At 33.3% G+C, this 27,601-nt stretch overlaps 11 protein-coding genes and 3 pseudogenes across 14 annotated transcripts, besides 6 other annotated features; 5 read left to right on the forward strand and 9 right to left on the reverse strand.

Moving 5' to 3' along the window:
- Positions 1 to 27: 27 nt before the first annotated feature.
- On the reverse strand, positions 28 to 765 carry TVAGG3_0211020 (cysteine proteinases family; the record flags this gene model as incomplete). Its single annotated transcript, XM_001308832.1, has 1 exon — positions 28 to 765. One exon carries the CDS (start codon positions 763 to 765, stop codon positions 28 to 30), a length of 738 nt encoding a protein of 245 aa, XP_001308833.1.
- Positions 766 to 834: 69 nt separating this feature from the next.
- Positions 835 to 1,392, reverse strand: TVAGG3_0211030 (cysteine proteinases family; the record flags this gene model as incomplete). Its single annotated transcript, XM_001308833.1, has 1 exon — positions 835 to 1,392. One exon carries the CDS (start codon positions 1,390 to 1,392, stop codon positions 835 to 837), a length of 558 nt encoding a protein of 185 aa, XP_001308834.1.
- A 2,184-nt stretch (positions 1,393 to 3,576) lies between these two features.
- TVAGG3_0211040 (phosphoprotein phosphatase protein) lies at positions 3,577 to 4,922 on the forward strand (the record flags this gene model as incomplete). The annotated part of the gene is made up of 1 exon (XM_001308834.2): positions 3,579 to 4,502. One exon carries the CDS (start codon positions 3,579 to 3,581, stop codon positions 4,500 to 4,502), a length of 924 nt encoding a protein of 307 aa, XP_001308835.1.
- A 177-nt stretch (positions 4,923 to 5,099) lies between these two features.
- Positions 5,100 to 6,718, forward strand: TVAGG3_0211050 (multidrug resistance protein YPNP-related family; the record flags this gene model as incomplete). The annotated part of the gene is made up of 1 exon (XM_001308835.2): positions 5,100 to 6,608. The coding sequence occupies one exon, from the start codon at positions 5,100 to 5,102 to the stop codon at positions 6,606 to 6,608; it is 1,509 nt and encodes a 502-aa protein (XP_001308836.1).
- A 706-nt stretch (positions 6,719 to 7,424) lies between these two features.
- TVAGG3_0211060 (uncharacterized protein) lies at positions 7,425 to 8,253 on the reverse strand (the record flags this gene model as incomplete). Its single annotated transcript, XM_051226645.1, has 1 exon — positions 7,881 to 8,102. One exon carries the CDS (start codon positions 8,100 to 8,102, stop codon positions 7,881 to 7,883), a length of 222 nt encoding a protein of 73 aa, XP_051111631.1.
- A 616-nt stretch (positions 8,254 to 8,869) lies between these two features.
- Positions 8,870 to 10,943, reverse strand: TVAGG3_0211070 (annotated as a pseudogene). The gene has a single exon: positions 8,926 to 10,868. A coding segment is annotated over exon 1 (1,943 nt).
- Positions 10,944 to 11,223: 280 nt separating this feature from the next.
- Positions 11,224 to 11,710, forward strand: TVAGG3_0211080 (multidrug resistance protein YPNP-related family; the record flags this gene model as incomplete). Its single annotated transcript, XM_001308838.1, has 1 exon — positions 11,279 to 11,689. One exon carries the CDS (start codon positions 11,279 to 11,281, stop codon positions 11,687 to 11,689), a length of 411 nt encoding a protein of 136 aa, XP_001308839.1.
- Positions 11,711 to 11,721: 11 nt separating this feature from the next.
- Positions 11,722 to 12,644: a mobile genetic element.
- Positions 12,645 to 14,965: 2,321 nt separating this feature from the next.
- Positions 14,966 to 17,038, reverse strand: TVAGG3_0211100 (peptidyl-serine phosphorylation; the record flags this gene model as incomplete). The annotated part of the gene is made up of 1 exon (XM_001293785.2): positions 15,020 to 16,963. The coding sequence occupies one exon, from the start codon at positions 16,961 to 16,963 to the stop codon at positions 15,020 to 15,022; it is 1,944 nt and encodes a 647-aa protein (XP_001293786.2).
- A 199-nt stretch (positions 17,039 to 17,237) lies between these two features.
- TVAGG3_0211110 (multidrug resistance protein YPNP-related family) lies at positions 17,238 to 17,846 on the forward strand (the record flags this gene model as incomplete). Its single annotated transcript, XM_001308839.1, has 1 exon — positions 17,375 to 17,785. The coding sequence occupies one exon, from the start codon at positions 17,375 to 17,377 to the stop codon at positions 17,783 to 17,785; it is 411 nt and encodes a 136-aa protein (XP_001308840.1).
- Positions 17,847 to 18,051: 205 nt separating this feature from the next.
- Positions 18,052 to 19,524, reverse strand: TVAGG3_0211120 (uncharacterized protein; the record flags this gene model as incomplete). Its single annotated transcript, XM_001291832.1, has 1 exon — positions 19,153 to 19,392. The coding sequence occupies one exon, from the start codon at positions 19,390 to 19,392 to the stop codon at positions 19,153 to 19,155; it is 240 nt and encodes a 79-aa protein (XP_001291833.1).
- A 644-nt stretch (positions 19,525 to 20,168) lies between these two features.
- Positions 20,169 to 22,377, reverse strand: TVAGG3_0211130 (peptidyl-serine phosphorylation; the record flags this gene model as incomplete). The annotated part of the gene is made up of 1 exon (XM_001308840.2): positions 20,169 to 22,340. The coding sequence occupies one exon, from the start codon at positions 22,338 to 22,340 to the stop codon at positions 20,169 to 20,171; it is 2,172 nt and encodes a 723-aa protein (XP_001308841.2).
- A 602-nt stretch (positions 22,378 to 22,979) lies between these two features.
- Positions 22,980 to 23,186: a mobile genetic element.
- Positions 23,187 to 24,379: 1,193 nt separating this feature from the next.
- Positions 24,380 to 24,407: a terminal%2Cinverted (terminal inverted repeat of Mariner transposon ID:TVAGG3_0211150).
- Positions 24,380 to 25,682: a mobile genetic element.
- Positions 24,460 to 25,586, reverse strand: TVAGG3_0211160 (annotated as a pseudogene). The gene has a single exon. A coding segment is annotated over exon 1 (1,127 nt).
- Positions 25,655 to 25,682: a terminal%2Cinverted (terminal inverted repeat of Mariner transposon ID:TVAGG3_0211150).
- A 181-nt stretch (positions 25,683 to 25,863) lies between these two features.
- Positions 25,864 to 26,104, forward strand: TVAGG3_0211170 (annotated as a pseudogene). The gene has a single exon. A coding segment is annotated over exon 1 (241 nt).
- A 298-nt stretch (positions 26,105 to 26,402) lies between these two features.
- On the reverse strand, positions 26,403 to 26,957 carry TVAGG3_0211180 (uncharacterized protein; the record flags this gene model as incomplete). Its single annotated transcript, XM_051226646.1, has 1 exon — positions 26,403 to 26,957. A coding segment is annotated over one exon (555 nt), but the record flags the coding sequence as incomplete, so codon positions are not given.
- Positions 26,958 to 27,371: 414 nt separating this feature from the next.
- Positions 27,372 to 27,601: part of a mobile genetic element that runs on past the window's edge.

The raw sequence follows: 27,601 nt of genomic DNA on the forward strand, positions 1-27,601 counted from the left end.
GAAAAAAAATATAATAATAATAAAACGCTAATCTTCCGGATTTTCTGTTGGTTCAGGAGTTCTATGAGGAAGGGGAACAAAGTTATATGGAACAGCACCAACTGCATGTGATTCGATATTACAATCATCGAATCTTCGATTGAATTTCATGAATCCTTTGATAGTACTGCTTTGTTCTCCATTGCCACTGCCAACAACTTTCAATGGTTCGATTTTTATTTGACCATTTTTATTATCTAAAATATTTTCATACGTCTTTCTGCAATCTCCTTTATTATTTTTAGTACCTGTTGTTGTTGTTGTTTGTTCATTACATGCATCATAAGCGACCCCAAAGTTAACTCCAAAGTGGGGAATAACCCACCACCATCGGTTAAGTGTTTGTGTATTTTCATCTGAATTAAGGGAAAGATTTAATTTTGTTTGTCCCCACCCAATAATCGTAACATCAAGCATGCCTAGAATATTTTCCCAGCCTGAATTTTGTGTTTTACCATCTAGTTTCCAATATCCTGAATAGACTCCTCCGCCATATCTGAAAAGGGATTGATAGACTGTGATGGAAGAAGTGACAGCACCAACTTCCCACAGATGTGATTTGATCCAGCGCCAGTTATAAAGGAAGTAGATTGGACATCCTGTTTCTGGAGCACCTGGATTGCAACTTCCTGTGAGTGCCCAGTGATGTTTACAACCTGTTAATCCTGGATAACATCTATCATCTGCGCAGTTAGCTCTTGTGAAATCAGAACGAGGTGCTTGCATAAAAAAAGTACGCTCTGAGTACTCATCACCTGGTTTATCACATGAAGTAAAATCTGGTGGATGATATGTCTAGAAAAGTTGATATGCGTTCAGAGGAGTTCGTTCAACACATGAGTCACCAAGAATATCACAGTCAAGAACAAACTGAAGAGAAAAGTTGACAAAGTCACCTGCCCAACGGGATACTGAAATCGTCATTGCTGATGTCACTGCTGGTGCCCAAGAACTACACAATGCTGTGACATCAAAAACTGGAAATTTCACTCTTTCTGCATTTGGTCTGATTGATCGACCAGGGTTGACATATGTATCGTTTTGATTTGAAGCATTTCGAAGGTTAGGAAATGCTGCAACGTTTGTTAATCCTGTGATATAGTTTCGATCAACAAAGTTGAAAAAATATTCGTTGGCACCAACTGGAACAGCAGAGCCATGATGATGTTGTGGAGGTCGAACTGGTGACAAAAATCGTTTGGCATCTCCAACTTTCATCTTTGCGAACTTTGGGTAAAGAGTTGCTTTGAATGGTGCATTTGGATTGTTGTTTATCGCATCAACCATCTCTTGTGTAACCAATGGATCCAAATCACTCAACGAACTAGACAAACACACTAAAACAAGAATCATTGATATAATATTTCGGTTTATATGAAATTTTGATTGATTTGGAGTTTGTTGTGGTGACGTTAATAACATATTCTTAAATCTACAAGGATATAATATTAATTAATATTATGGGTCAAGAAACGTTTGAATCTTCCAATAAAAATCTTATTGACACATGAAGATCAAGTTGATTTTATCTGTGGTATCTTTAACTTTGATTTAAGATGCTTTGTTACAAAACTCAATTTTTTACAATACATATCTGAAATTGAAAAGTCTGAATACTTGATAAAATATTTGAATCTTATTCTAAACTTTATTTATAAAAAAAACTCCAAGAAACCATCCAGAAATTGAATGTCCAAATCTTCCGAATTTGGTGGTTTAATTCAATTTTGAATATTGTCATAAAAATTTGAATCATATATCAGTGATAGAAATGTATTAAAGAACTGATTATATATCATGTTTGGGTAAGAAAAACAATAAAAATCGAGTTTGGCTTCAATTTGTATATCAGCTTAGTGAAAAATACTTTCAATATAATATATGAAGCTATGAATTATGATCATGAATGATGAAATATCGAATTTAGCGAAATAAATAAGCTTTTCAATGTGAATGATTATAATATCAAGAAACGATTCAATGAATTTTGATCTAACTTGGAAATCAAAAGAAAAAGCATGCATAGATCGAATTCAAATTCATAGTTCACCCTAAGAGAGGAATAGTGTAAACATGGGTGAAACGTTTCAAGAAAAATATTTTTAGAAAAGCCAAGAATCTATTTCTATCGAAGGAGAGAATTGCTGCAGATGAATGTTTTTGAGCGGGAAAGTTCTGATTCTTGGTAAATGTTAGAATGAAATATGATGCTTGTTTTTCTCATAATAATTTGTCACAAACTTGTTGGACTTATTTGAATTATGGAATCTTTGACGATTTCTATCTTCTCTTTGATGTCAATAATCTGCTTGTACTGATATAATATTCAAAGCTGTGATGTGTTTGAAGAGAACAAATCATTGCGTTGAAGTTCAGTTCATAAGTTCAGTGAAGTCTGAACTGTTTCATGAAGTTTTGTTCTGAAGTCATGTTATGCTTGAGTTTCCTAGTTTCTTAGCTTACGATTTATCTGCGTAAAACTTGTTTGCAAAGCAAATATGAGCTTCAATAGATTTTGAAAGTTTGATATATTCGATCTGAATGAATTGCGCAGAATCAAAGTTTCCGATTTTCTCAATTTTAAAAGTTTTAATCTATCCTTGAAGGTGAGCTTTTGAGATTTTTTTTATCATAACAATATATGCAGAAATATTATACACTTAAATTCAGTTTTGCCCTGTTAACATGTTTAACGAATTGTTGAATCTTTGATTCTGTGAACTTCGATGGATGAGATTAAGTCGTGTTCAATGTTTTTTTTTGTGATTCATTACATGCAAAAAAACTAAGCATTGGCTTATGAATTGCATGTGTGGCTTAAGTTCATTGGGTAATGCGATGATGAAGTTTTCGTCTAATTTCTGGTCAGCTTTTTCATACTTTGTGTAAATGCTGAATCGATAATCAAAGTTCCGATTGTTTGTTAACTTCTTTAATTAATGGTCAAAATTAATTTGTTTTGGAAAAAATCAATTGACTGGAGAATAATGTGTTAATCTTAGTATATAATATTTATGTAATTATCTATATGAAATTGGTTGGTATTGTTTTCAATATTTCAATATTTTCTAGCTCGAAATTTAGTGTACATTTGCAGTGTTTCCCTTTTTTAGAATGAAGTACAACTTTTTAAAAATTAAACCTAATTGAATTGAGATAGCATCAATTATTTAGCATTAAAGATATTTGATCTATTTAAATTCCGTGTGCTTCGCTTTCAAGTTCATGGATCCCTTTTTGAAATGATTCGTTTTGAGAGGTTAGATTATTGTTCATATACCTAATCTGAGTTTAATACCTATCTCTAATCTATTTCTATCGTAGGAGAAAATCATTGCAGATGATTGTCTTTGAGCAGGAAGGTTCTGATTCGAAAAGGTTCTAATGAAAAGTGACACTTGTTTTTCCGATAAGATATGTAATAAAAAAATCATCAAAATTTAATGTATTATATATGACAATTATTGAATTATTCATGAAAAGTTTTATATTTTTTGAAAAAATTCACAGAGATAACTCAAATATATCAAATTTTATTGATGTCTCAGCAAATTGATGAAATTCTCACCAAATTGCTATCTGTTCGAAAACTCCCATACGGTTCACGATGTGGAATAACTGCTGATGATATATTCTTATTGTGTCGGTTAGTTAAACCGTTATTTAAAAGGCAGCCTTGTCTATTAGAGCTCAAAGCAAATTTGGCTATTGTTGGTGATATCCATGGGCAATTTTATGATCTGTTACGAATTTTCGAGAAAGTTGGCTATCCTCCGGAAAAAAATTATCTTTTTTTAGGAGATTACGTCGATAGAGGAACAAATAGTGTTGAAGTTTTCTGCTTGCTAATGCTATTCAAGATCAAATATCCCGATAACTTCTTCCTCTTACGCGGAAATCATGAGTCAAGAGAAATGAATAAGGTTTATGGGTTCTACCAAGAATGCGTTAAGAAATTTAGTGTAGCGATTTGGAATTCAATAGTAGATGTGTTCGATTACTTGCCATTTGCCGCAATTATTCAAGACAAAATATTTTGCGTGCATGGGGGACTTTCTCCAATACTTACAAATGTTTCCCAAATCAATGAAATCGAACGTCCTACGGAAATTCCAACTAGTGGATTAATTAGTGATTTAGTTTGGTCAGATCCTGTAGAAAACGTAGAATTATGGTCAAATAGCGAACACCAAGTTGGGTTTGGTTTTGGAAAGAAAGCTGTTGAGAATTTTTGTCAAAGATGTCAACTTGACTTAGTTGTGAGATCACACCAAGTGCAAATGGAAGGTTATTCAATGCCAATTCCTGGGTGCGAGAGTTGTATTGCTGTTTTTTCTGCTCCAAATTATATTGGAGAATTCCAAAATAGAGGCGCTGTTCTTATGGTTGACAAAGATTTGGTTTGCAATTTCATTGTTTTCAGCCCATTGGATTGGTCTAAACAATTAAAGAAATCAAATTAAAAGCAAATTTTCATCAATTTCTCCTTGTTACTATCTATCATGTTATATTAATGTAATATATTCTTCTCTTATTGTTATTTCCTTCTTGTGTTAAAATTTAGAATATATATTTACAAAAATGCAGATCTTGCTGTTTTACTAGATGAATTTTTGATACATTTACTTCAATTAATATGAAATCAGTTTTCATCATCCCAAGAAATAAGTCTAAAATAATTTTATACAAATGTCGAATGGATGTTCTTTGTTGTCACCTTAATTATCTATCATCTTGTTTTATGTGATGTGAAAAAAGATTAGTGGGGATCATCCAAACAAAAAATTGAAATTCGAGGTAAATTTGGTCATTAGATATGGATATTGCATGGGATATATAAACTCTAAGGACTTATGAGCTAGTTATGCTTTTGGGAAATAAAGGTGAGTTATCAATCATTGATTCTTTCATGGGAAAAAATTTGAGAGCAAAAATTTTGAATTCAATTGGTCTGTAGGAGCCTAATTTTTAAATATTTTATTCCTTATCAATTCTAAACAATATCTTCGGATTTGAATAAAAATTTTTTCATAGCATGATCCCTTTCAAAATTTTGTATTATGAAATCACCATTGCTCAAATCTGAAAAAGGCTCGCATTATACTCAAAGGAGACTGTCTAAAAGCCTTTCTATAGAGCAGTTGCGTTATGAGCAGCATGGTCCTTTGCGTACTTTACTAGAATTAAGTGTTGGACCAATAATTTATATGGTTGGAATCGCCATTCATGATGCAATAGACTTATTACTCATTTCTAAAGCGTATTCGCAAACAGAAGTTACAATTGTTGGCTTTGCTTCGACCGTCAGATATTTATGCATGGCTGCGAACATTTATTTTAGCACAGCATGCGTTACTCGTACGAGTGCTCTCATTGGAGCTGATGATTATACTACAGCATCACAAGTTATTGCAGATTTATACAGATTAGCGTTTTTATCAATGATTATTATTCCAGTCATATGTTACTTCATCGCAAACCCTCTACTAAAATACATGGGCTGCACCGAACAAATGGCAGTTGAAGCCTGCAAATATTTAATACCTGAATTATCATTTATGCCTCTAATTTCAACATTTCAGATGTCATGTGGACTCTTACAATCTGAAGGTCGATCTATACTTGCAGGATTGATGCAATTTACTGCATTTGCTTTAAATTGTGGATTTTTTGGTCCAATTTTCCTTTTTGTAATCAAAATTCCATTTAGATATGCTGGGATTGCATTCTCTCTGTCGCAATCTCTCCCAGGAATAGTTCTTACAATACTAATTTTCAGTAATAAATTTGATTCAATAACTTCATGGTCAAATTTGATCAAAAAGCCGATTTCTGATATATACATTGGCCTAAAAATAGCATCACCGTACATTCTGAATGTTATTATGGGCCTTTTCCCTCCTTTGGTTGCAATTAATTTAATGACAACAGCAGCGGTTTCTCAAAACATGATTGCTCAGTGTGGACCATGTTTATCTGTCTTTTTCAAACTTCAGCCTCTTGTCAATTGTTTTTCCATTGCTTTTGGACAAGGATTACTCGGTCCAGGTACATATGCATACAGTACTAAATCCTATGAACGTCTCAAGAGGTTCTTTTTCTATGCTCTTTCGATCAGTTTAGTTCTACAACTTGTATTGATTCCTGTTTTAATTGCGATGCCAGTTCCTGTTGCGAAGATATGGCTGAAAGATCCAGAAACACTTGAATACGCGAGAATCATGATTCCGAAACCATTTTATACTAATTGGATAACAGGAGTGAACGAAATAGTCACAGCATTGTTACAATGCATGGGATATGCATGGACAGCGATGATGCCGAGTATTGTGAGAGGAATTTTCTACATTGTTTACTCATTAATTTTATATTACACAAATAAGACTAATTCTATAAGAATGATATATACATATTGTTTGAATGATACAACTATACTTTTGTTAGATATTATTATTGTTATCAAACCTCTCAAAGAACTATTTATACAACATTCAAAAATTGATGAAAAAGAAAGTAAAAAGAATGATATTACATCTCCTGGATCTGATTTAGTAGGTCTCACGGTTTGATTTGACACTTATATATTTGTTATATTTGTTTGTAAATAAATTATATTAAAAACATGACATGTTTATGTTTATTTTAAGGGATATGATATAATGATAAATAAATTTTGATAAATAAGGAAATTTAATGATGTACTAGCCCCAATGTGACTTTAATTCAAATTGCCGACAATTGAAGATCATGTTATATGGGCGTAAATGCCCCTTATATATTTATTGATATTTAATCAGATTAATCTTATTTGTTATTTAACGGATAACACTTCAATTGATATTACAAACATTGTGTTAAATACTAGGACATCACTGAAGAAGATCTGGCATCTAATGAGCAAAATCGCTGCCGCAGACCAGATTTTTCGCCAGCATAATGAGAACTATTTCACGACAAAGATTTGAATCCACAAAAGAAAAATAATAATCAATCTGCTGTGATAGAAGAAAAAAAAATCAAAGCATTCAAGACATAGTGTATATAGCAGTCATCAAGCTCACGATGGTCACAATAGCCCCAACAGAAAATTTTAATTTTTCTTATAAAATATCAGAATAATCCAAATTTGTTCTTCAACACAATCAGAGTAAATCTCATCATAAACACAAATTCAAAAATTATTATGAAGCAGAGAAGTCTCATTGATATGGAAATAATAGATTATGAAGAGTTAGAAATGTTTACTAAAGTTTGTAAAAAAAGAGAAAGTTTATTAACTTTAGAAATAGTTTTATTGATAATTGCAAATTCTGCTTGGCAATTACCAGTTGAAAAATGAATCAATTTGTTAATAAATAGTTCTCTTGGATTAGTAGGTACTACATTTCTATAAAATGTTGTTGAAATCGAATTGTCAATGTAACAACTATCAACTGTTAATTGATCATTATAGTTATATATCAAACATGAACCTTCAGGACCAGTGTTGTTAATAAAAGAACAACTTTTTACAGTAAGATAATTTCTAGTATGGTAAATAATTCCACTTTCTGATGTTGTTTTGGTATTATTTATAATATTACATGAATCAATCAAAGCTTTATACCAAATATTTATCACATCTCCATTAATATCTGTTGCCAAATTATTAACAACAGTTGTATAATTAAATTTTGTTGTGTATTGAAGTGATTTACCGTTAAAATATCCAACAGGTTGGTATAGAGCTTTATTTGATGAGAAATTTGTTGATGAAACTACGATATTATCATTCAATGTTTGGAAAATAGATCCACTATTTTCATTTCCTGCATCAAAAATGGAACTTTCAATAATAAAGTTTAAGTTATCTGTGTCAACTTCTGTATATGAAATTTGGCCTTATCCTTGACCTTTGCATTTTGTACAACAGAATTTGCGTTGAATAATAGAACTATTCTTGCCAATTTGGTAGTAAACGCAACATCCAACCTTTGTTGCCGTGCAATTACTAAAAGAACACCGATTATGTAGAAATAAAGTGTCGGAGATAGGATTGAAATTGATAACTTGGTCATGATCATCAAAGAAGTTGCACTCGTCTAAGAAATATTGTTTTTTTCCTGTTGGGAGATCGCAGTTTTGACGGTTTCGAGTTTCTTCACCTGTAAATTGAACATTGAAGTAAAGATTCCAGACGTAGTCATCCGCTGAGGATGACTTTCTTCCGAATTTATGCACACTGGCAAATAACCGAAAAATTCATTGAATTTATTGTATGGCTACTATTCACTTTTTAATACAAGTCATACAACTAATTCTATGAGTTTCTCACAAAAAGATCTTTGTTATTTCGGAAGGAAGCATCAAATTAGGAGGAGAAATAGACACCATGTAAACTGTTTATGCGGCACAATATACAAACAAATATATTCATTAGCAAAATATATTTTTCGAAATCTTGAGGCAAAAAAAAATGATTCCCTTTAACAGAGAGATGAAATCTAGACTATTAATAGTCAAGTATAATATGTTTTGATTAGTCTTAATCATATCTTATGTAAGAGAGAAAAAAATAAATTGCATATGAATAGATAAGTATTGACATCATGACTATATAAGTATAAACTATACCATATACATATATTATGTGTCACTTTGGATCTTTACAGCATTGACAGTACCAACTCATATATTATTGATAACATATAACTTAAGCCCAAATGTTAGGAATGTTGATAGTATTCATAATAACAAACTCAACTTGAAGTGAGAGAAAAGTATTATTTTGATCATATATTCTAGAAATATTGATGTGTTCAAATAAAAAAATGAATAGATGAAATGTAAGAATAGAATAAAAATCGATTTAGATTATAATAACAAATATAAAATAAACAAGAATAATTAATCATCGTCATTATCTGTTCCGATGATTCTTGAATTGAAGTGTGACTTCCTTCGTGACAACATGTTTCGAAATGGAGATCCTGGGGAGTCGTAATCAAATGAAGATCGTCCTCTTTTCTGTTGTGGTGTAGAAGGTCGTTGTTTCTTATCGGCTGGAGACTTAAGATGTTCGTACTTCTTCGCAAGTTCTTCGTTAGCTTTGGAAAGCTGTTGGACTGAAACTGATTGAAATGTTTCTATGTTTTCATCGTTGACAACAACTGAGCCGCTGTCTTGCATGTCTTCAAGGATGTCGCCGTCATCGTCCTCCTTGAATGAATATCGCTGCTCGAAGTATTGTGTGTCCGCTGGGTTAGCAAGTTCTGGTTTGAATGGTGGTTCATCGTTAGATGTGTCGTGGCCTTTCAACCATGGATGGTTTGTGATTTCTTCAATGATTTAGATCCTAATCTGTTCTTCGGATCGATGGTCAATAGTCTTCGGATGAAATCTTCTATCTCTGGTTGCAAATCCATGTCCGTGAAGTCGATCTTCCCTCTCAGGATGTTAGTGTGTGTCTCTGTCTCTGTTTCACCGTGGAATGGTGGTTCACCACATAACAACTCGTAAATGATAACACCCAGTGACCAATAGTCTGCGGTGAATGTATGTGGCTGGTTGAGAAGGATTTCTGGTGCGATGTAGTCTGGTGTTCCAACTAAACTAGCGGCTGTGTTCAGTGATGGATCTTCGACTGGTGCCTGTGAGTTCTTGTCTGTGTTGTTTTGACGACCAACAACACCAAGATGAGATAATCCGAAGTCTGTAAGTTTCAAAAGACCATCTGCACCAATCAAGATGTTGTCTGGTTTAAGATCTCTATGGATGATGCCACTCTTGTGCAGAGTGTGAAGAGCGGATAGTATTTGTAATGCGTAGATTCGTGTGTTCTCTTCATCAAGGCATCCGACATTTTGTAACAATGAATACAAGTCACCGCCTGGAAGATATTCCATGACAAGGTATAAGTTATGGTGACCGATTATAGAATAATAGAACTTGACGATGTATGGATTAGAAAATTGTAATAAAATATCTTTTTCGGCTAAAACACGCTTGAACTGGTTCTTCTGCTCGCATTCTTTCCTCTTAAGGACTTTGATCGCGTATAGATCACCTGTTTTCTTCTTCTGTGCAAGGAAAACACGTGCATATGCGCCGGATGAAATTCGCTTAAGGAAATTGAAGTCAGAAATAGATGCGGACGTAATGTATGGTGATGATGAGCTTCCTGATACTCTAGTCTGTTGAAGAACTGCACCTGCTGTTTGAAGTGCAACACAATGACGAATCTTTTCTTTGACTAAGTCACCTGAGACTTTAGTGTAGTCCATGAATTCGATACGTTCTGGAAGTGAGTATATGTTGTACTGGATTTGTTCAAGTTCATCAAATGAATCGATTAAGTCTGCTTGAACGTTCAAAGCGCGTTCCATGAGGAAGTAAAGATGTAGTATAGGTAGTACTAGTGCGATATATTCTTCTGGATCACCTGGCCATGAAAGATCAAGATAGGTGTTGGCAATTCCATCCATATTCGCTTTGATCGCATCATTAGCTTGTGTTAAATGACCTTCTGTTTGATATGCCTTCAAACATGATTGTGTATGTTCTTCGATCATGTCAATTGGAACTAATTCGTCACAAATTCTGCAGACAAAGCATTGTGTCTGTTCAGGTTTCTCGGCAAGAAGCGATTCTTGTTCTGTGTCTTGAATGTCTGTATTGCCTGTGTCTTGTGAAGGGTTGATAATAAGTAAAGATGAAAGTCGGAGAAATGAGAAAGCCGATGTCATTACCATAGTGCATACCTTTTCTGCAAATGGAGGTATGTCTGATTGTTCTAATAATTGTCGAATTTTGCTGATTACCTCTGTAGACACATGAAATACGTCTTTCATATTTCAATCAGTCTTTTTTAAACTACGTGTATTTAATACCAGAATTATCTTTTGTGCCTCTGATTTCAATATTTCAGATGTCATGTGGACTCTTACAATTAGAATGTCGTTCAATATTTGCAGGATTGATGCTTTAAATTGTGGATTTTTTGGTCCAATTTTCCTTTTTGACATCAAAATTTCATTTACATATGCTGTGATTGCGTTCTCTCGATCTCAATCTCTCCTTGGAATTGTTCAAACTGTAACAGCATGTCAATTGTTTTTCCATTGCTTTTGGACAAGGATTACTCGGTCCAGGTACATATGCATACAGTACTAAATCCTATGAACATCTCAAGAGGTTCTTTTTCTATGCTCTTTCGATCAGTTTAGTTCTACAACTTGTATTGATTCCTGTTTTAATTGCGATGCCAGTTCCTGTTGCGAAGATATGGCTGAAAGATCCAGAAACACTTGAATACGCGAGAATCATGATTCCGAAACCATTTTATACTAATTGGATAACAGGAGTGAACGAAATAGTCACAGCATTGTTACAATGCATGGGATATGCATGGACAGCGATGATGCCGAGTATTGTGAGAGGAATTTTCTACATTGTTTACTCATTAATTTTATATTACACAAATAAGACTAATTCTATAAGAATGATATATACATATTGTTTGAATGATACAACTATACTTTTGTTAGATATTATTATTGTTATCAAACCTCTCAAAGAACTATTTATACAACATTCAAAAATTGATGAAAAAGAAAGTAAAAAGAATGATATTACATCTCCTGGATCTGATTTAGTAGGTCTCACGGTTTGATTTGACACTTATATATTTGTTTGTAAATTATAAAAGGTGACCAAACTATTTTTTGAAAGTCCGCCATAACTTTAATGGTACTATTTCAGCGTGTACAATGAATACAAAAATTCTAAGAGTGCCACATAAAATAGTACTTTAGACTTGAGTTAATGCTACCAAGCAAATGTTAAAAAGATGACTTTAGTGTTTTGATAATCAAAGATTAAAATCATTATTGTCTAAATCAATAATCATAACGACAGAAGTTAATGTTTTTTCATCAGTGCTTTAAATCCACTTTTAAAAGTATACCTCAAAAATCAAAATATCAAAAAAAATTGGCCGATAGGTTTGGCTTTAATTTTTGTCTGCTTTTATGATTTGATATGGATGTTATAATTTTAAAAGTTGAGCCAAATTCACCAATAGATTTTTGAGATTTGCAAATACTCAATAATTTTCAGCGTGTTATCTTTTATTAAAAGAACTATTTGGTTTCAGTATCATATAAATTGATATTTACTTTCTATTTGAACCTTCATTTAGCTAATGATTTAATAATACAGATTTCATCTAGTCCTTATAAGAGAATTTTGAATTTGTTATAATAAAAAAACAAACAGATATAGCTTACACTTCTATAATAAAGATACCTTTTATAGAAATCAGTATGAAATGTGTTTTGGCTTATTGGAAGCATATCAGACATAATCGCCATAATCAAAAAATCTATATACCCAATAAGTAATAAATTTGTCGATATAGATTTTCCATAAAATTAGTTTTTAGTCTGATCTGAAAATAAATTTAATTTTTTATAAAAAAAAATCACATTTAAAAGTACCTTTTTAGTAGCTCGAAATCCTGTTGGTGGATTTGGGGCGTACTTCAAAATTAGCTTTCCTTCTACATATGCAAGCTATATTTTAAATATGGGGCAAATCGGATCGGCGAAAGGAGTTTAGTTACCTTTAAATTATATTAAAAACATGACATGTTTATATTTATTTTAAGGAATATGATATGATAATAAATAAATTTTAATAGATAATAATTTCTAATGATGTACTCAAACCTATTTGATTAATTGACATTACGCGAAATTGAAAATTAACCATTAATGATCAGAATTGAACGCAATGCCATATAGGCGTAAGTGCACCCTTATATAAATATTGATATTTAATCAAATTAAAATTGTGCTTGAATTTAAAGATTCATATATTAATATCATTAATGATGCGAAAGTTTGCCCCAAAAGACCACTCTGCAAATAAATACTAAGACATCACTGAAGGCATCTAATGATCAATACCACTGTTGCAGACCAGATATTTCGATAGCATAAGGAGATTTATTTCGAAAGAATTTGCGCGACTAAAAATTTATTCCTCCAAATCGATAAATTTACGAGAGAAAAATGAACATTCAGCATAATATTATATCAAGTTGCAGTGATCGAAGGAGAAAACAAAGAACTCAAGACATATTGAATATGGAAGTCGTCGAGCTGAAGAAAGCCACAACAGTCGCAACAGAAGATATTGTATTTCTATTTTATTTTTCAGTGAAATATCAGAAAAATCCATTTTTGTGTTCAACACAATCAGAGTAAAACTCATCATACACAAATTCAAAAACAATTATGAAGCATAGAAGTCTCATTGATATGGAAATAATAGATTATGAAGAGTTAGAAATGTTTACTAAAGTTTGTAAAAAAAGAGAAAGTTTATTAACTTTAAAAATACTTTTATTGATAATTGCAAATTCTGCTTGGCAAATTCTGGTTGAAAGATGAATCAATTTGTTAGTAAATAGTTCTCTTGGATTAGTAGGTTCTACATTTCTATAAAATGTTGATGAAATCGAATTGTCAATGTAACAACTATCAACTGTTAATTGATCATTATAGTTATCTATCAAATATGAACCTTGAGGAGCAGTGTTGTTAATAAAAGAACAACATTTTACAGTAAGAGAATTTTGATAATGGAAAATAATTCCATATTTTGATTGTGTATTAGTATTATTTATAATATTACATGAATCAATCAAAGAGTTATACCAAAAATTTATCATTTGGCCTGTATTATCTGTTGCTAAATTATTAACAACAGTTGAATAGTTAAATTTTGTTGTGTATTTATCTGGTTTAGCTTCATAATGTCCAACAGGTTTGTCCGTAGCTTTATTTGATGAGAAATTTGTTGATGAAACTACGATGTTATCATACAATGTTTGAAAAACAGATCCTTCATTTTCATTTCCTGCATCAAAAATGGAACTTTCAATAATAAAGTTTAAGTTATCTGTGTCAACTTCTGTATATGAAATTTGGCCATATCCTGTGCCTTTGCACTTTGTACAGCAGAATTTGCGTTGAATAATAGAACTATTCTTGCCAATTTGGTAGTAAACGCAACATCCAACCTTTGTTGCCGTGCAATTACTAAAAGAACACCGATTATGTAGAAATAAAGTGTCGGAGATAGGATTGAAATTGATAACTTGGTCATGATCATCAAAGAAGTTGCACTCGTCTAAGAAATATTGTTTTTTTCCTGTTGGGAGATCACAGTTTTGACGGTTTCGAGTTTCTTCACCTGTAAATTGAACATTGAAGTAAAGATTCCAGACGTAGTCATCCGCTGAGGATGACTTTCTTCCGAATTTATGCACACTGGCAAATAACCGAAAAATTCATTGAATTTATTGTATGGCTACTATTCACTTTTTAATACAAGTCATACAACTAATTCTATGAGTTTCTCACAAAAAGATTTTTGTTATTTCGGAAGGAAGCATCAAATTAGGAGGAGAAATAGACACCATGTAAACTGTTTATGCGGCACAATATACAAACAAATATATTCATTAGCAAAATATATTTTTCGAAATCTTGAGGCAAAAAAAAATGATTCCCTTTAACAGAGAGATGAAATCTAGACTATTAATAGTCAAGTATAATATGTTTTGATTAGTCTTAATCATATCTTATGTAAGAGAGAAAAAAATAAATTGCATATGAATAGATAAGTATTGACATCATGACTATATAAGTATAAACTATACCATATACATATATTATGTGTCACTTTGGATCTTTACAGCATTGACAGTACCAACTCATATATTATTGATAACATATAACTTAAGCCCAAATGTTAGGAATGTTGATAGTATTCATAATAACAAACTCAGCTTGAAGTGAGAGAAAAGTATTATTTTGATCATATATGTTAGAAATATTGATATGTTCAAATTAAAAAATGAATAGATGAAATGTAATAATAGAATAAAAATCGATTTAGATTATAATAACAAATATAAAATAAACAAGAATAATTAATCATCGTCATTATCTGTTCCGATGATTCTTGAATTGAAGTGTGACTTCCTTCGTGACAACATGTTTCGAAATGGAGATCCTGGGGAGTCGTAATCAAATGAAGATCGTCCTCTTTTCTGTTGTGGTGTAGAAGGTCGTTGTTTCTTATCGGCTGGAGACTTAAGATGTTCGTACTTCTTCGCAAGTTCTTCGTTAGCTTTGGAAAGCTGTTGGACTGAAACTGATTGAAATGTTTCCATGTTTTCATCGTTGACAACAACTGAGCCGCTGTCTTGCATGTCTTCAAGGATGTCGCCGTCATCGTCCTCCTTGAATGAATATCGCTGCTCGAAGTATTGTGTGTCCGCTGGGTTAGCAAGTTCTGGTTTGAATGGTGGTTCATCGTTAGATGTGTCGTGGCCTTTCAACCATGGATGGTTTGTGATTTCTTCGAATGATTTAGATCCTAATCTGTTCTTCGGATCGATGGTCAATAGTCTTCGGATGAAATCTTCTATCTCTGGTTGCAAATCCATGTCCGTGAAGTCGATCTTCCCTCTCAGGATGTTAGTGTGTGTCTCTGTCTCTGTTTCACCGTGGAATGGTGGTTCACCACATAACAACTCGTAAATGATAACACCCAGTGACCAATAGTCTGCGGTGAATGTATGTGGCTGGTTGAGAAGGATTTCTGGTGCGATGTAGTCTGGTGTTCCAACTAAACTAGCGGCTGTGTTCAGTGATGGATCTTCGACTGGTGCCTGTGAGTTCTTGTCTGTGTTGTTTTGACGACCAACAACACCAAGATGAGATAATCCGAAGTCTGTAAGTTTCAAAAGACCGTCTGCACCAATCAAGATGTTGTCTGGTTTAAGATCTCTGTGGATGATGCCACTCTTGTGCAGAGTGTGAAGAGCGGATAGTATTTGTAATGCGTAGATTCGTGTGTTCTCTTCATCAAGGCATCCGACATTTTGTAACAATGAATACAAGTCACCGCCTGGAAGATATTCCATGACAAGGTATAAGTTATGGTGACCGATTATAGAATAATAGAACTTGACGATGTATGGATTAGAAAATTGTAATAAAATATCTTTTTCGGCTAAAACACGCTTGAACTGGTTCTTCTGCTCGCATTCTTTCCTCTTAAGGACTTTGATCGCGTATAGATCACCTGTTTTCTTCTTCTGTGCAAGGAAAACACGTGCATATGCGCCGGATGAAATTCGCTTAAGGAAATTGAAGTCAGAAATAGATGCGGACGTAATGTATGGTGATGATGAGCTTCCTGATACTCTAGTCTGTTGAAGAACTGCACCTGCTGTTTGAAGTGCAACACAATGACGAATCTTTTCTTTGACTAAGTCACCTGAGACTTTAGTGTAGTCCATGAATTCGATACGTTCTGGAAGTGAGTATATGTTGTACTGGATTTGTTCAAGTTCATCAAATGAATCGATTAAGTCTGCTTGAACGTTCAAAGCGCGTTCCATGAGGAAGTAAAGATGTAGTATAGGTAGTACTAGTGCGATATATTCTTCTGGATCACCTGGCCATGAAAGATCAAGATAGGTGTTAGCAATTCCATCCATATTCGCTTTGATCGCATCATTAGCCTGTGTTAAATGACCTTCTGTTTGATATGCCTTCAAGCATGATTGTGTATGTTCTTCGATCATGTCAATTGGAACTAATTCGTCACAAATTCTGCAGACAAAGCATTGTGTCTGTTCAGGTTTCTCGGCAAGAAGCGATTCTTGTTCTGTGTCTTGAATGTCTGTATTGCCTGTGTCTTGTGAAGGGTTGATAATAAGTAAAGATGAAAGTCGGAGAAATGAGAAAGCCGATGTCATTACCATAGTGCATACCTTTTCTGCAAATGGAGGTATGTCTGATTGTTCTAATAATTGTCGAATTTTGCTGATTACCTCTGTAGACACATGAAATACGTCTTTCATATTTCAATCAGTCTTTTTTAAACTACGTGTATTTAATACCAGAATTATCTTTTGTGCCTCTGATTTCAATATTTCAGATGTCATGTGGACTCTTACAATTAGAATGTCGTTCAATATTTGCAGGATTGATGCTTTAAATTGTGGATTTTTTTGGTCCAATTTTCCTTTTTGACATCAAAATTTCATTTACATATGCTGTGATTGCGTTCTCTCGATCTCAATCTCTCCTTGGAATTGTTCAAACTGTAACAGCATGTCAATTGTTTTTCCATTGCTTTTGGACAAGGATTACTCGGTCCAGGTACATATGCATACAGTACTAAATCCTATGAACGTCTCAAGAGGTTCTTTTTCTATGCTCTTTCGATCAGTTTAGTTCTACAACTTGTATTGATTCCTGTTTTAATTGCGATGCCAGTTCCTGTTGCGAAGATATGGCTGAAAGATCCAGAAACACTTGAATACGCGAGAATCATGATTCCGAAACCATTTTATACTAATTGGATAACAGGAGTGAACGAAATAGTCACAGCATTGTTACAATGCATGGGATATGCATGGACAGCGATGATGCCGAGTATTGTGAGAGGAATTTTCTACATTGTTTACTCATTAATTTTATATTACACAAATAAGACTAATTCTATAAGAATGATATATACATATTGCTTGAATGATACAACTATACTTTTATTAGATATTATTATTGTTATCAAACCTCTCAAAGAACTATTTATACAACATTCAAAAATTGATGAAAAAGAAAGTAAAAAGAATGATATTACATCTCCTGGATCTGATTTAGTAGGTCTCACGGTTTGATTTGACACTTATATATTTGTTATATTTGTTTGTAAATAAATTATATTAAAAACATGACATGTTTATGTTTATTTTAAGGAATATGATATGATAATAAATAAATTTTAATAGATAATAATTTCTAATGATGTACTCAAACCTATTTGATTAATTGACATTACGCGAAATTGAAAATTAACCATTAATGATCAGAATTGAACGCAATGCCATATAGGCGTAAGTGTACCCTTATATAAATATTGATATTTAATCAAATTAAAATTGTGCTTGAATTTAAAGATTCATATATTAATATCATTAATGATGCGAAAGTTTGCCCCAAAAGACCACTCTGCAAATAAATACTAAGACATCACTGAAGGCATCTAATGATCAATACCACTGTTGCAGACCAGATATTTCGATAGCATAAGGAGATTTATTTCGAAAGAATTTGCGCGACTAAAAATTTATTCCTCCAAATCGATAAATTTACGAGAGAAAAATGAACATTCAGCATAATATTATATCAAGTTGCAGTGATCGAAGGAGAAAACAAAGAACTCAAGACATATTGAATATGGAAGTCGTCGAGCTGAAGAAAGCCACAACAGTCGCAACAGAAGATATTGTATTTCTATTTTATTTTTCAGTGAAATATCAGAAAAATCCATTTTTGTGTTCAACACAATCAGAGTAAAACTCATCATACACAAATTCAAAAACAATTATGAAGCATAGAAGTCTCATTGATATGGAAATAATAGATTATGAAGAGTTAGAAATGTTTACTAAAGTTTGTAAAAAAAGAGAAAGTTTATTAACTTTAAAAATACTTTTATTGATAATTGCAAATTCTGCTTGGCAAATTCTGGTTGAAAGATGAATCAATTTGTTAGTAAATAGTTCTCTTGTATTAGTAGGTTCTACATTTCTATAAAATGTTGATGAAATTGAATTGTCAATGTAACAACTATCAACTGTTAATTGATCTAGAGCGTTATATATCAAACATGAATCTTCAGGAGCAGTGTTGTTAATAAAAGAACAACATTTTACAGTAAGAGAATTATAAAAATGGAAAATAATTCCATATTTTGATTGTGTATTAGTATTATTTATAATATTACATGAATCAATCAAAGCGTTATACCCAATATTTATCATTTGGCCTGTATTATCTGTTGCTAAATTATTAACAACAGTTGAATAGTTAAATTTTGTTGTGTATTTATCTGGTTTAGCTTCATAATGTCCAACAGGTTGCCATTGAGCTTTATTTGATGAGAAATTTGTTGATGAAACTACGATATTATCATTCAATGTTTGGAAAATAGATCCACTATTTTCATTTCCTGCATCAAAAATGGAACTTTCAATAATAAAGTTTAAGTTATCTGTGTCAACTTCTGTATATGAAATTTGGCCATGTCCTGTGCCTTTGCACTTTGTACAGCAGAATTTGCGTTGAATAATAGAACTATTCTTGCCAATTTGGTAGTAAACGCAACATCCAACCTTTGTTGCCGTGCAATTACTAAAAGAACACCGATTATGTAGAAATAAAGTGTCGGAGATAGGATCGAAATTGATAACTTGGTCATGATCATCAAAAAAGTTGCATTCATCTAAGAAATATTGTTTTTTTCCTGTTGGGAGATCACAGTTTTGACGGTTTCGAGTTTCTTCACCTGTAAATTGAACATTGAAGTAAAGATTCCAGACGTAGTCATCCGCTGAGGATGACTTTCTTCCGAATTTATGCACACTGGCAAATAACCGAAAAATTCATTGAATTTATTGTATGGCTACTATTCACTTTTTAATACAAGTCATACAACTAATTCTATGAGTTTCTCACAAAAAGATTTTTGTTATTTCGGAAGGAAGCATCAAATTAGGAGGAGAAATAGACACCATGTAAACTGTTTATGCGGCACAATATACAAACAAATATATTCATTAGCAAAATATATTTTTCGAAATCTTGAGGCAAAAAAAAATGATTCCCTTTAACAGAGAGATGAAATCTAGACTATTAATAGTCAAGTATAATATGTTTTGATTAGTCTTAATCATATCTTATGTAAGAGAGAAAAAAATAAATTGCATATGAATAGATGAGTATTGACTTCATGACTATATAAGTATAAATTATACTCTTTACAGCATTGACAGTACCAACTCATATATTATTGATAACATATAACTTAAGCCCAAATGTTAGGAATGTTGATAGTATTCATAATAACAAACTCAGCTTGAAGTGAGAGAAAAGTATTATTTTGATCATATATTCTAGAAATATTGATGTGTTCAAATAAAAAAATGAATAGATGAAATGTAAGAATAGAATAAAAATCGATTTAGATTATAATAACAAATATAAAATAAACAAGAATAATTAATCATCGTCATTATCTGTTCCGATGATTCTTGAATTGAAGTGTGACTTCCTTCGTGACAACATGTTTCGAAATGGAGATCCTGGGGAGTCGTAATCAAATGAAGATCGTCCTCTTTTCTGTTGTGGTGTAGAAGGTCGTTGTTTCTTATCGGCTGGAGACTTAAGATGTTCGTACTTCTTCGCAAGTTCTTCGTTAGCTTTGGAAAGCTGTTGGACTGAAACTGATTGAAATGTTTCTATGTTTTCATCGTTGACAACAACTGAGCCGCTGTCTTGCATGTCTTCAAGGATGTCGCCGTCATCGTCCTCCTTGAATGAATATCGCTGCTCGAAGTATTGTGTGTCCGCTGGGTTAGCAAGTTCTGGTTTGAATGGTGGTTCATCGTTAGATGTGTCGTGGCCTTTCAACCATGGATGGTTTGTGATTTCTTCAAATGATTTAGATCCTAATCTGTTCTTCGGATCGATGGTCAATAGTCTTCGGATGAAATCTTCTATCTCTGGTTGCAAATCCATGTCCGTGAAGTCGATCTTCCCTCTCAGGATGTTAGTGTGTGTCTCTGTCTCTGTTTCACCGTGGAATGGTGGTTCACCACATAACAACTCGTAAATGATAACACCCAGTGACCAATAGTCTGCGGTGAATGTATGTGGCTGGTTGAGAAGGATTTCTGGTGCGATGTAGTCTGGTGTTCCAACTAAACTAGCGGCTGTGTTCAGTGATGGATCTTCGACTGGTGCCTGTGAGTTCTTGTCTGTGTTGTTTTGACGACCAACAACACCAAGATGAGATAATCCGAAGTCTGTAAGTTTCAAAAGACCATCTGCACCAATCAAGATGTTGTCTGGTTTAAGATCTCTATGGATGATGCCACTCTTGTGCAGAGTGTGAAGAGCGGATAGTATTTGTAATGCGTAGATTCGTGTGTTCTCTTCATCAAGGCATCCGACATTTTGTAACAATGAATACAAGTCACCGCCTGGAAGATATTCCATGACAAGGTATAAGTTATGGTGACCGATTATAGAATAATAGAACTTGACGATGTATGGATTAGAAAATTGTAATAAAATATCTTTTTCGGCTAAAACACGCTTGAACTGGTTCTTCTGCTCGCATTCTTTCCTCTTAAGGACTTTGATCGCGTATAGATCACCTGTTTTCTTCTTCTGTGCAAGGAAAACACGTGCATATGCGCCGGATGAAATTCGCTTAAGGAAATTGAAGTCTGAAATAGATGCAGACGTAATGTATGGTGATGATGAGCTTCCTGATACTCTAGTCTGTTGAAGAACTGCACCTGCTGTTTGAAGTGCAACACAATGACGAATCTTTTCTTTGACTAAGTCACCTGAGACTTTAGTGTAGTCCATGAATTCGATACGTTCTGGAAGTGAGTATATGTTGTACTGGATTTGTTCAAGTTCATCAAATGAATCGATTAAGTCTGCTTGAACGTTCAAAGCGCGTTCCATGAGGAAGTAAAGATGTAGTATAGGTAGTACTAGTGCGATATATTCTTCTGGATCACCTGGCCATGAAAGATCAAGATAGGTGTTAGCAATTCCATCCATATTCGCTTTGATCGCATCATTAGCCTGTGTTAAATGACCTTCTGTTTGATATGCCTTCAAGCATGATTGTGTATGTTCTTCGATCATGTCAATTGGAACTAATTCGTCACAAATTCTGCAGACAAAGCATTGTGTCTGTTCAGGTTTCTCGGCAAGAAGCGATTCTTGTTCTGTGTCTTGAATGTCTGTATTGCCTGTGTCTTGTGAAGGGTTGATAATAAGTAAAGATGAAAGTCGGAGAAATGAGAAAGCCGATGTCATTACCATAGTGCATACCTTTTCTGCAAATGGAGGTATGTCTGATTGTTCTAATAATTGTCGAATTTTGCTGATTACCTCTGTAGACACATGAAATACGTCTTTCATGTGTGTGTTAAGTATATCGGAGATATAAGTGAGGATTGCTGAGTATATCTGCTTGTCTTTTTCTGAAACATTGGTTGTATTTTTAAGAACCATTTCTCGAATCGAAGTTAAAACAGTGTTTTGGGCTTTCAAGAATAGGAAACCTCGCTTGTACGTCCCATTCCTCTTCGACGAGTTGAAGAATGTCGAAGTTCCACGCCTTTTTGGACGTTTGAGCGAATGCATCATCGAATTCTAAAACGTGCGCTAGAAAAAAAAATTATTTATTCTGTTTAGAAGATTTTTAAGATTAAAAAAAAAGGTAGTGGGGCTTCCAGGCGCGTTGCGCCCTCTAGCCCTGAAGATGTTTAGTATAAATGAAGTTTATATTCGGAGGGCTTCCAGGCGCGTTGCGCCCTCTAGCCCCGAAGATGTTTAGTATAAATGAAGTTTTTATTCGGAAAATTGTTAGTCTTCTGGGTCGAAAACATTATATAATGTGTCGCGTTTCACAAATTATATATGTTTTCATGTTTTGTCACTTTTCTATCACTTTTCGGGTAAAAACATTTTTATTATTATATATAAATGAATTTTACAAAACCACCGTTACCGTTCTTTGGAAATAAGAGTAGATGTAAAGATATTATATTGAGAGAACTTAAGAAACTACCGAATGGTCTAACATTTGTAGATTTGTTCGGTGGATGTTTCGTACCGAAATGGCTAACAAAAAGTGACAGAAAACCTTAAATTGCGCGGCAATTTTAATTAAAAAAATAAACATGAATTTTTGTGATTGATATTATGCATTTTATTTATATTATATAAGATTTAAATTTAGGGGAAAAATTGGAAAAAAAAATAAGATTGGAAGTATTTAGGTAAGAAGGAAAGGGCAAGAGATATATAGTGTACCTATATACCTCTTGCCCTTTCATTCTAAGTAGAAATGGGAGAAACTTTGTCCGCATCATAAGTTATGCGGACAAAGTTTCTCCCATTTCTAATGGGAATTGTAGGCTATGAGGCACTGATATATAATCAGTACCTCATAGCCTACAATTCCCTTTATTAGACTTCCAAACTTTGAGTTAATGTCTTGACATTAACTCAAAGTTTGGAAAACTTCACGTAAGAATCAATCGTCAAAATCTCGATTGCAGTTATATTCATTGTGTTAAATTTGATTTATTTTGAAATTTTTATAAATTAAATTTTATATAACATAAAGCGTTATGAATTAGTATTTCCATATGAATTTTATCTCGAAAATAGTAATTCTGTACAGTTATATTTCGGTTAAATAAATATATCTAAATAGAAAGAATCAGAAAAATCAAATTATTGGCGCCAAAAATGTCACTTTTTTGGTGAGCCATTTCGGTATGAGATAAGATGGAACGTATACCATTAGATAAGAAAAATATTGTGAGAGAGGTTTTGAAAAAAGCAGAATATATAGACTGGGATAGTATATCTGCTAGACTATTATATAGTGGTTCTATAAGAGTTCATGACATTGAAACACTTATGTCAAAAGTTTTATATCTTAACTATACAAATGTTTTCAAAGAGAACATAGAAAAATATATTGAGGGTATAGAGTTTGTGAGATGTCATTGGACAGAGTTGTATGAAAAATATAAAGACAAGGAAAATGTTTTCTTTATAGTGGACCCGCCGTTCTATAACACATGGGATTTTCAATACCAAGTAGACTGGACTTTGAGAGACTCTTTAGAAACTTTAGACGTTATACATAACCATCCATGCTTTTACTTTACATCCGATAAAAGTGGTTTGGAAACCGTTATGAGATGGTTAGAGGACATACATGACTATGAGTTTAGATATGACAAGATAGAATATGAGAGAGGTCCTATAAACCGGAGAAAGTGTCACAATAAAGAAATTTTATTAGTAAGTAAATGTGGTTTGAAATAGGACTACTTGTTTTAGGTTTTTTCCATTGTGTCATTTATTTATTTGAGGTGGCAGAAAAGTACAGAGAATATGAAGATGAACCAATGCCTGCAAATGTTCAGCATATGTACTCGTAAGAGATATTTTTATCTAATATTAAATGGACGCACAGAACTTAGCGAATGCACAGCAACCTGGACAACCAAACCCAGAGAATATTCCAAATGAAGTTAGAATACAAACTGCAATGGCAAACTATGGTCAAGTGCCAACAGATGTACAAATGCAAACTGCCATGTCAAATGACGCTGCGTTAGGTTTGCCACCATGGTATGCAAATATGAGATGGAAAGAGTTTTATATAGGGTGTCCAAAGGTGTGTTTAGCACAAACCTGAATACTGCGAATAGAAATAAACAAGTTACATATATATAAAGTTTATTTAAATATAATCACCATTGGATTCAATCACGCGTTCGCAGCGATCGATCCAGGCTTCAAAGACACGCTTTAAATCATCATAAGAAAATTGCTCAAATTGCTCTCTTACAAAATTTTCAAGATCATCTGGACTCGCGAATTCGCGTCCTTCAGCTCTCTTTTTTAGCGTGCCGAATAAATAAAAGTCAGAGGGTGCAATATCAGGTGAATAAATTGGGTTTGGAACAACTTTGACATTGTTTTCCACCAAGTAATTCATTACCTTATGACTTTTGTGAACTCTTGAATTATCAAAATGAATTGCAAACTTTTGTTTTTGTTGTTTGGATTTCTCAAACTCATCAGAATTGATAATTTGAGTAAGAACATTGTCAATTAGATACTGAGCATTCATCGTATTAGGTTTTTGAAGAATATCAATTGCGATGATGTCATTCACGCCCCAAAAAACCGACAACATCATCATTGGTGTGTCAATTTTTTTCTTCGGGAATGTTTGCGGATTTTCATCCTTCGGGATCCACATGATTTTGGCTTCTGTTGCATATTGAAACCAAGACTCGTCCCCTGTTACTAAAAAGCGAAACTTCTTGGATTGATACGCACGCAATATAGAGAGGAGCTCTTTCGAAGATTGGACTCTAGATTTTTTTTGAACTGAATTAAGGTTGTGCGGAACCCAACGTGTATACGCTAGTTTGTAGTTCAAATAATTGTGCAGATAATAACTGACTGTTGTACGTGGTATCTTTGTCATCTCCTCTATCCTTCTGAGTGATGCTCTTGGGTCTTCATCTAGCACTTGAAGAATTGCTTTGATTTTTCTTTGATCCGGCGATTTTTTGTCAATTTTTATGATGGGCGCCTTTTTGTTCATGAAGTGATACATCCTAACATGATACGTTACAGTGGAATAGCTAGGAGCATCCATACCGAAGCATTTTACCAATGTCTCGTAGATTTTTTACAGTCTTTGCATTTTTTTGCAAGAGCGAGGATGTTTTCTTTATGATTCATTAAAAAAATGAAAAAAATCCCGCCAAAATTTCCCGCGAAACCGCCTCTTGTCTCAAAATTCATTTTATATCCCGGCATGGCGCCAAAATACAACATACTCATCATATACATATATTCATATTTTTTATTATATATTTATAATCAGCATATATCTCCTTTAATAGTCTCATATAGAGCGCTGTGCTAAACGCACCTTTGGACACCCTATACAAACCCTGAAGTGGGATATAAACAGCTTTATGCAGATGACGCGAACACAGGAGTTGACCCAGAATATGTTTTCTACCAGAGGAGAAACAGAATGTATGAGCTCCAGTTAAAGAATGCTATGGAACTCAACAGGAAACGTAAGAGACTAGACGGATATTAGATTTTTACATATAGTAAAATGGGTTTCTTCAGTAGTATTGGAAACTTCTTCAGAAGAGTTGGAAGAGGTATATGGAATGGAATAAAATCTGTCGGAAGAGGAGTATGGAACGGTGTCAAAAATATTGGTAAAAGAGTAGGTCAGTTTGTTGGTATTATACCTAAGACCTGAACCAGAAAAACAAGCTCCTGTTATACAACAGCCTGAACCCGCACCACAGTCTAGTTGGCAACCAAATCCAACACCTCAACCGTATTAAAAAATTATATTTTTATCGTTCGATAGTAGTTGTATATGAAACTAAGTTCTAAGTAAAACGCATGGTATAATGGAATTATTCTTTTTCTTCCATCTGTAGTAAACCATACTTGAAAGTCTGAAATACTTCCACTTGGTGGTTCGTATAACTTTGTAGGTTTTTCGTAAAAGTCATTTGCCAAGCATAAAAAAGAGTTTTGGGCGCCAGAAAATGAAGCATGAACAATAATAGCATCTGGGTCGAAAATATTTTCATATGTTCCATTAGGGTTTTCGACTTCATAATAGTCCGGGTGTACTGGATATTCTGCAGGCTGATTTAACATCCTCATAAATCTATACCATGCCAAGTTGTTATATTTTGTAGAAATATAAACGTTTTCTCCAAGGTCTTCTATTTTATTGATTTTAACAGTTGCATTTTTCCTGTCATAAATAATATCGAGATGGTATTCTCCTTCGTCAATGTTATACTGGTTTGCATATTCGATATAGATATCGTTTATTTTTTCTTGAAAAGCTTGAAGAGTTGTTTCTAAATTTATAAGCAAACTAACTTGTAAAAGTTTTCCCTGTTCAAATTTCTCATACATACGTTTTTCTTTGTTATAGTATCGAACTTCAAAACCGACCGTAAATGGGAAACCATGTATGGCTTCTGAAATGAACTTCATTCTACGAAAGCCAATAGCTTTTGTGACGGATGGGTCTCTTAACCATCTTAATGGGTAGTCAAAACGATAGCCTTCATGCTTTACGGTATCTGTCTCAAACTTTTGACCGACATTAGTAAAAAGTTCATCTAATGGTTTAGTTGTAGCAACTCTAGAATTTTCTTTTTCTATTGGAAGCATATTTTATCTATAATAAAAATGTCAAATGAAACAGCATCTATGAGAGAAATACAACACAACCGACAACTCATTATGCAAGCTCTAAATAAGAACACAACAAACTTTTCAAACTATTCTAAGATATCTGAGTCATTGAAAGGGGGTGACTTAAAACTGACATTAAACCCTATAACAGATGAGTTTCTATTTCAAGACAATAAGAACAATACTGTCTGTATAAATCCAACAAAAGGAACTTTAAACGAGAAACCTATAAATGAACTTCTTTTGAAAGCAGATGTTGACAACAAAGCTGACAAAGAATATGTCATTGAAAAAGTTCAAGAAGAACATGACAGAGTAGATGCAACATATGCAACAAAAGAGGATGTTGAAAATAAAGCTGACAAAGAAACTGTAGATATGTTGGCACAAACGGTTTCAAGTCATACCAGAGGTTTAATGGAAGATAGTGTCCATTTGCAAAGACTTGACATGGATGTTTCAAATAAAGCCGACAAAAATCATACACATAACATCTCTGACGTAAATGAACTTCAAGAAAAGTTAGATGACAAAGCTGACAAAGAAACTGTAGATATGTTGGCACAAACGGTTTCAAGTCATGACAGAGCTTTAATGGAAGATGGACAACAGTTGAAAGA

The sequence above is a fragment of the Trichomonas vaginalis genome, chromosome IV, assembly GCF_026262505.1.
Source record: "Trichomonas vaginalis G3 chromosome IV, whole genome shotgun sequence".
Taxonomy (NCBI): domain Eukaryota; phylum Parabasalia; order Trichomonadida; family Trichomonadidae; genus Trichomonas; species Trichomonas vaginalis.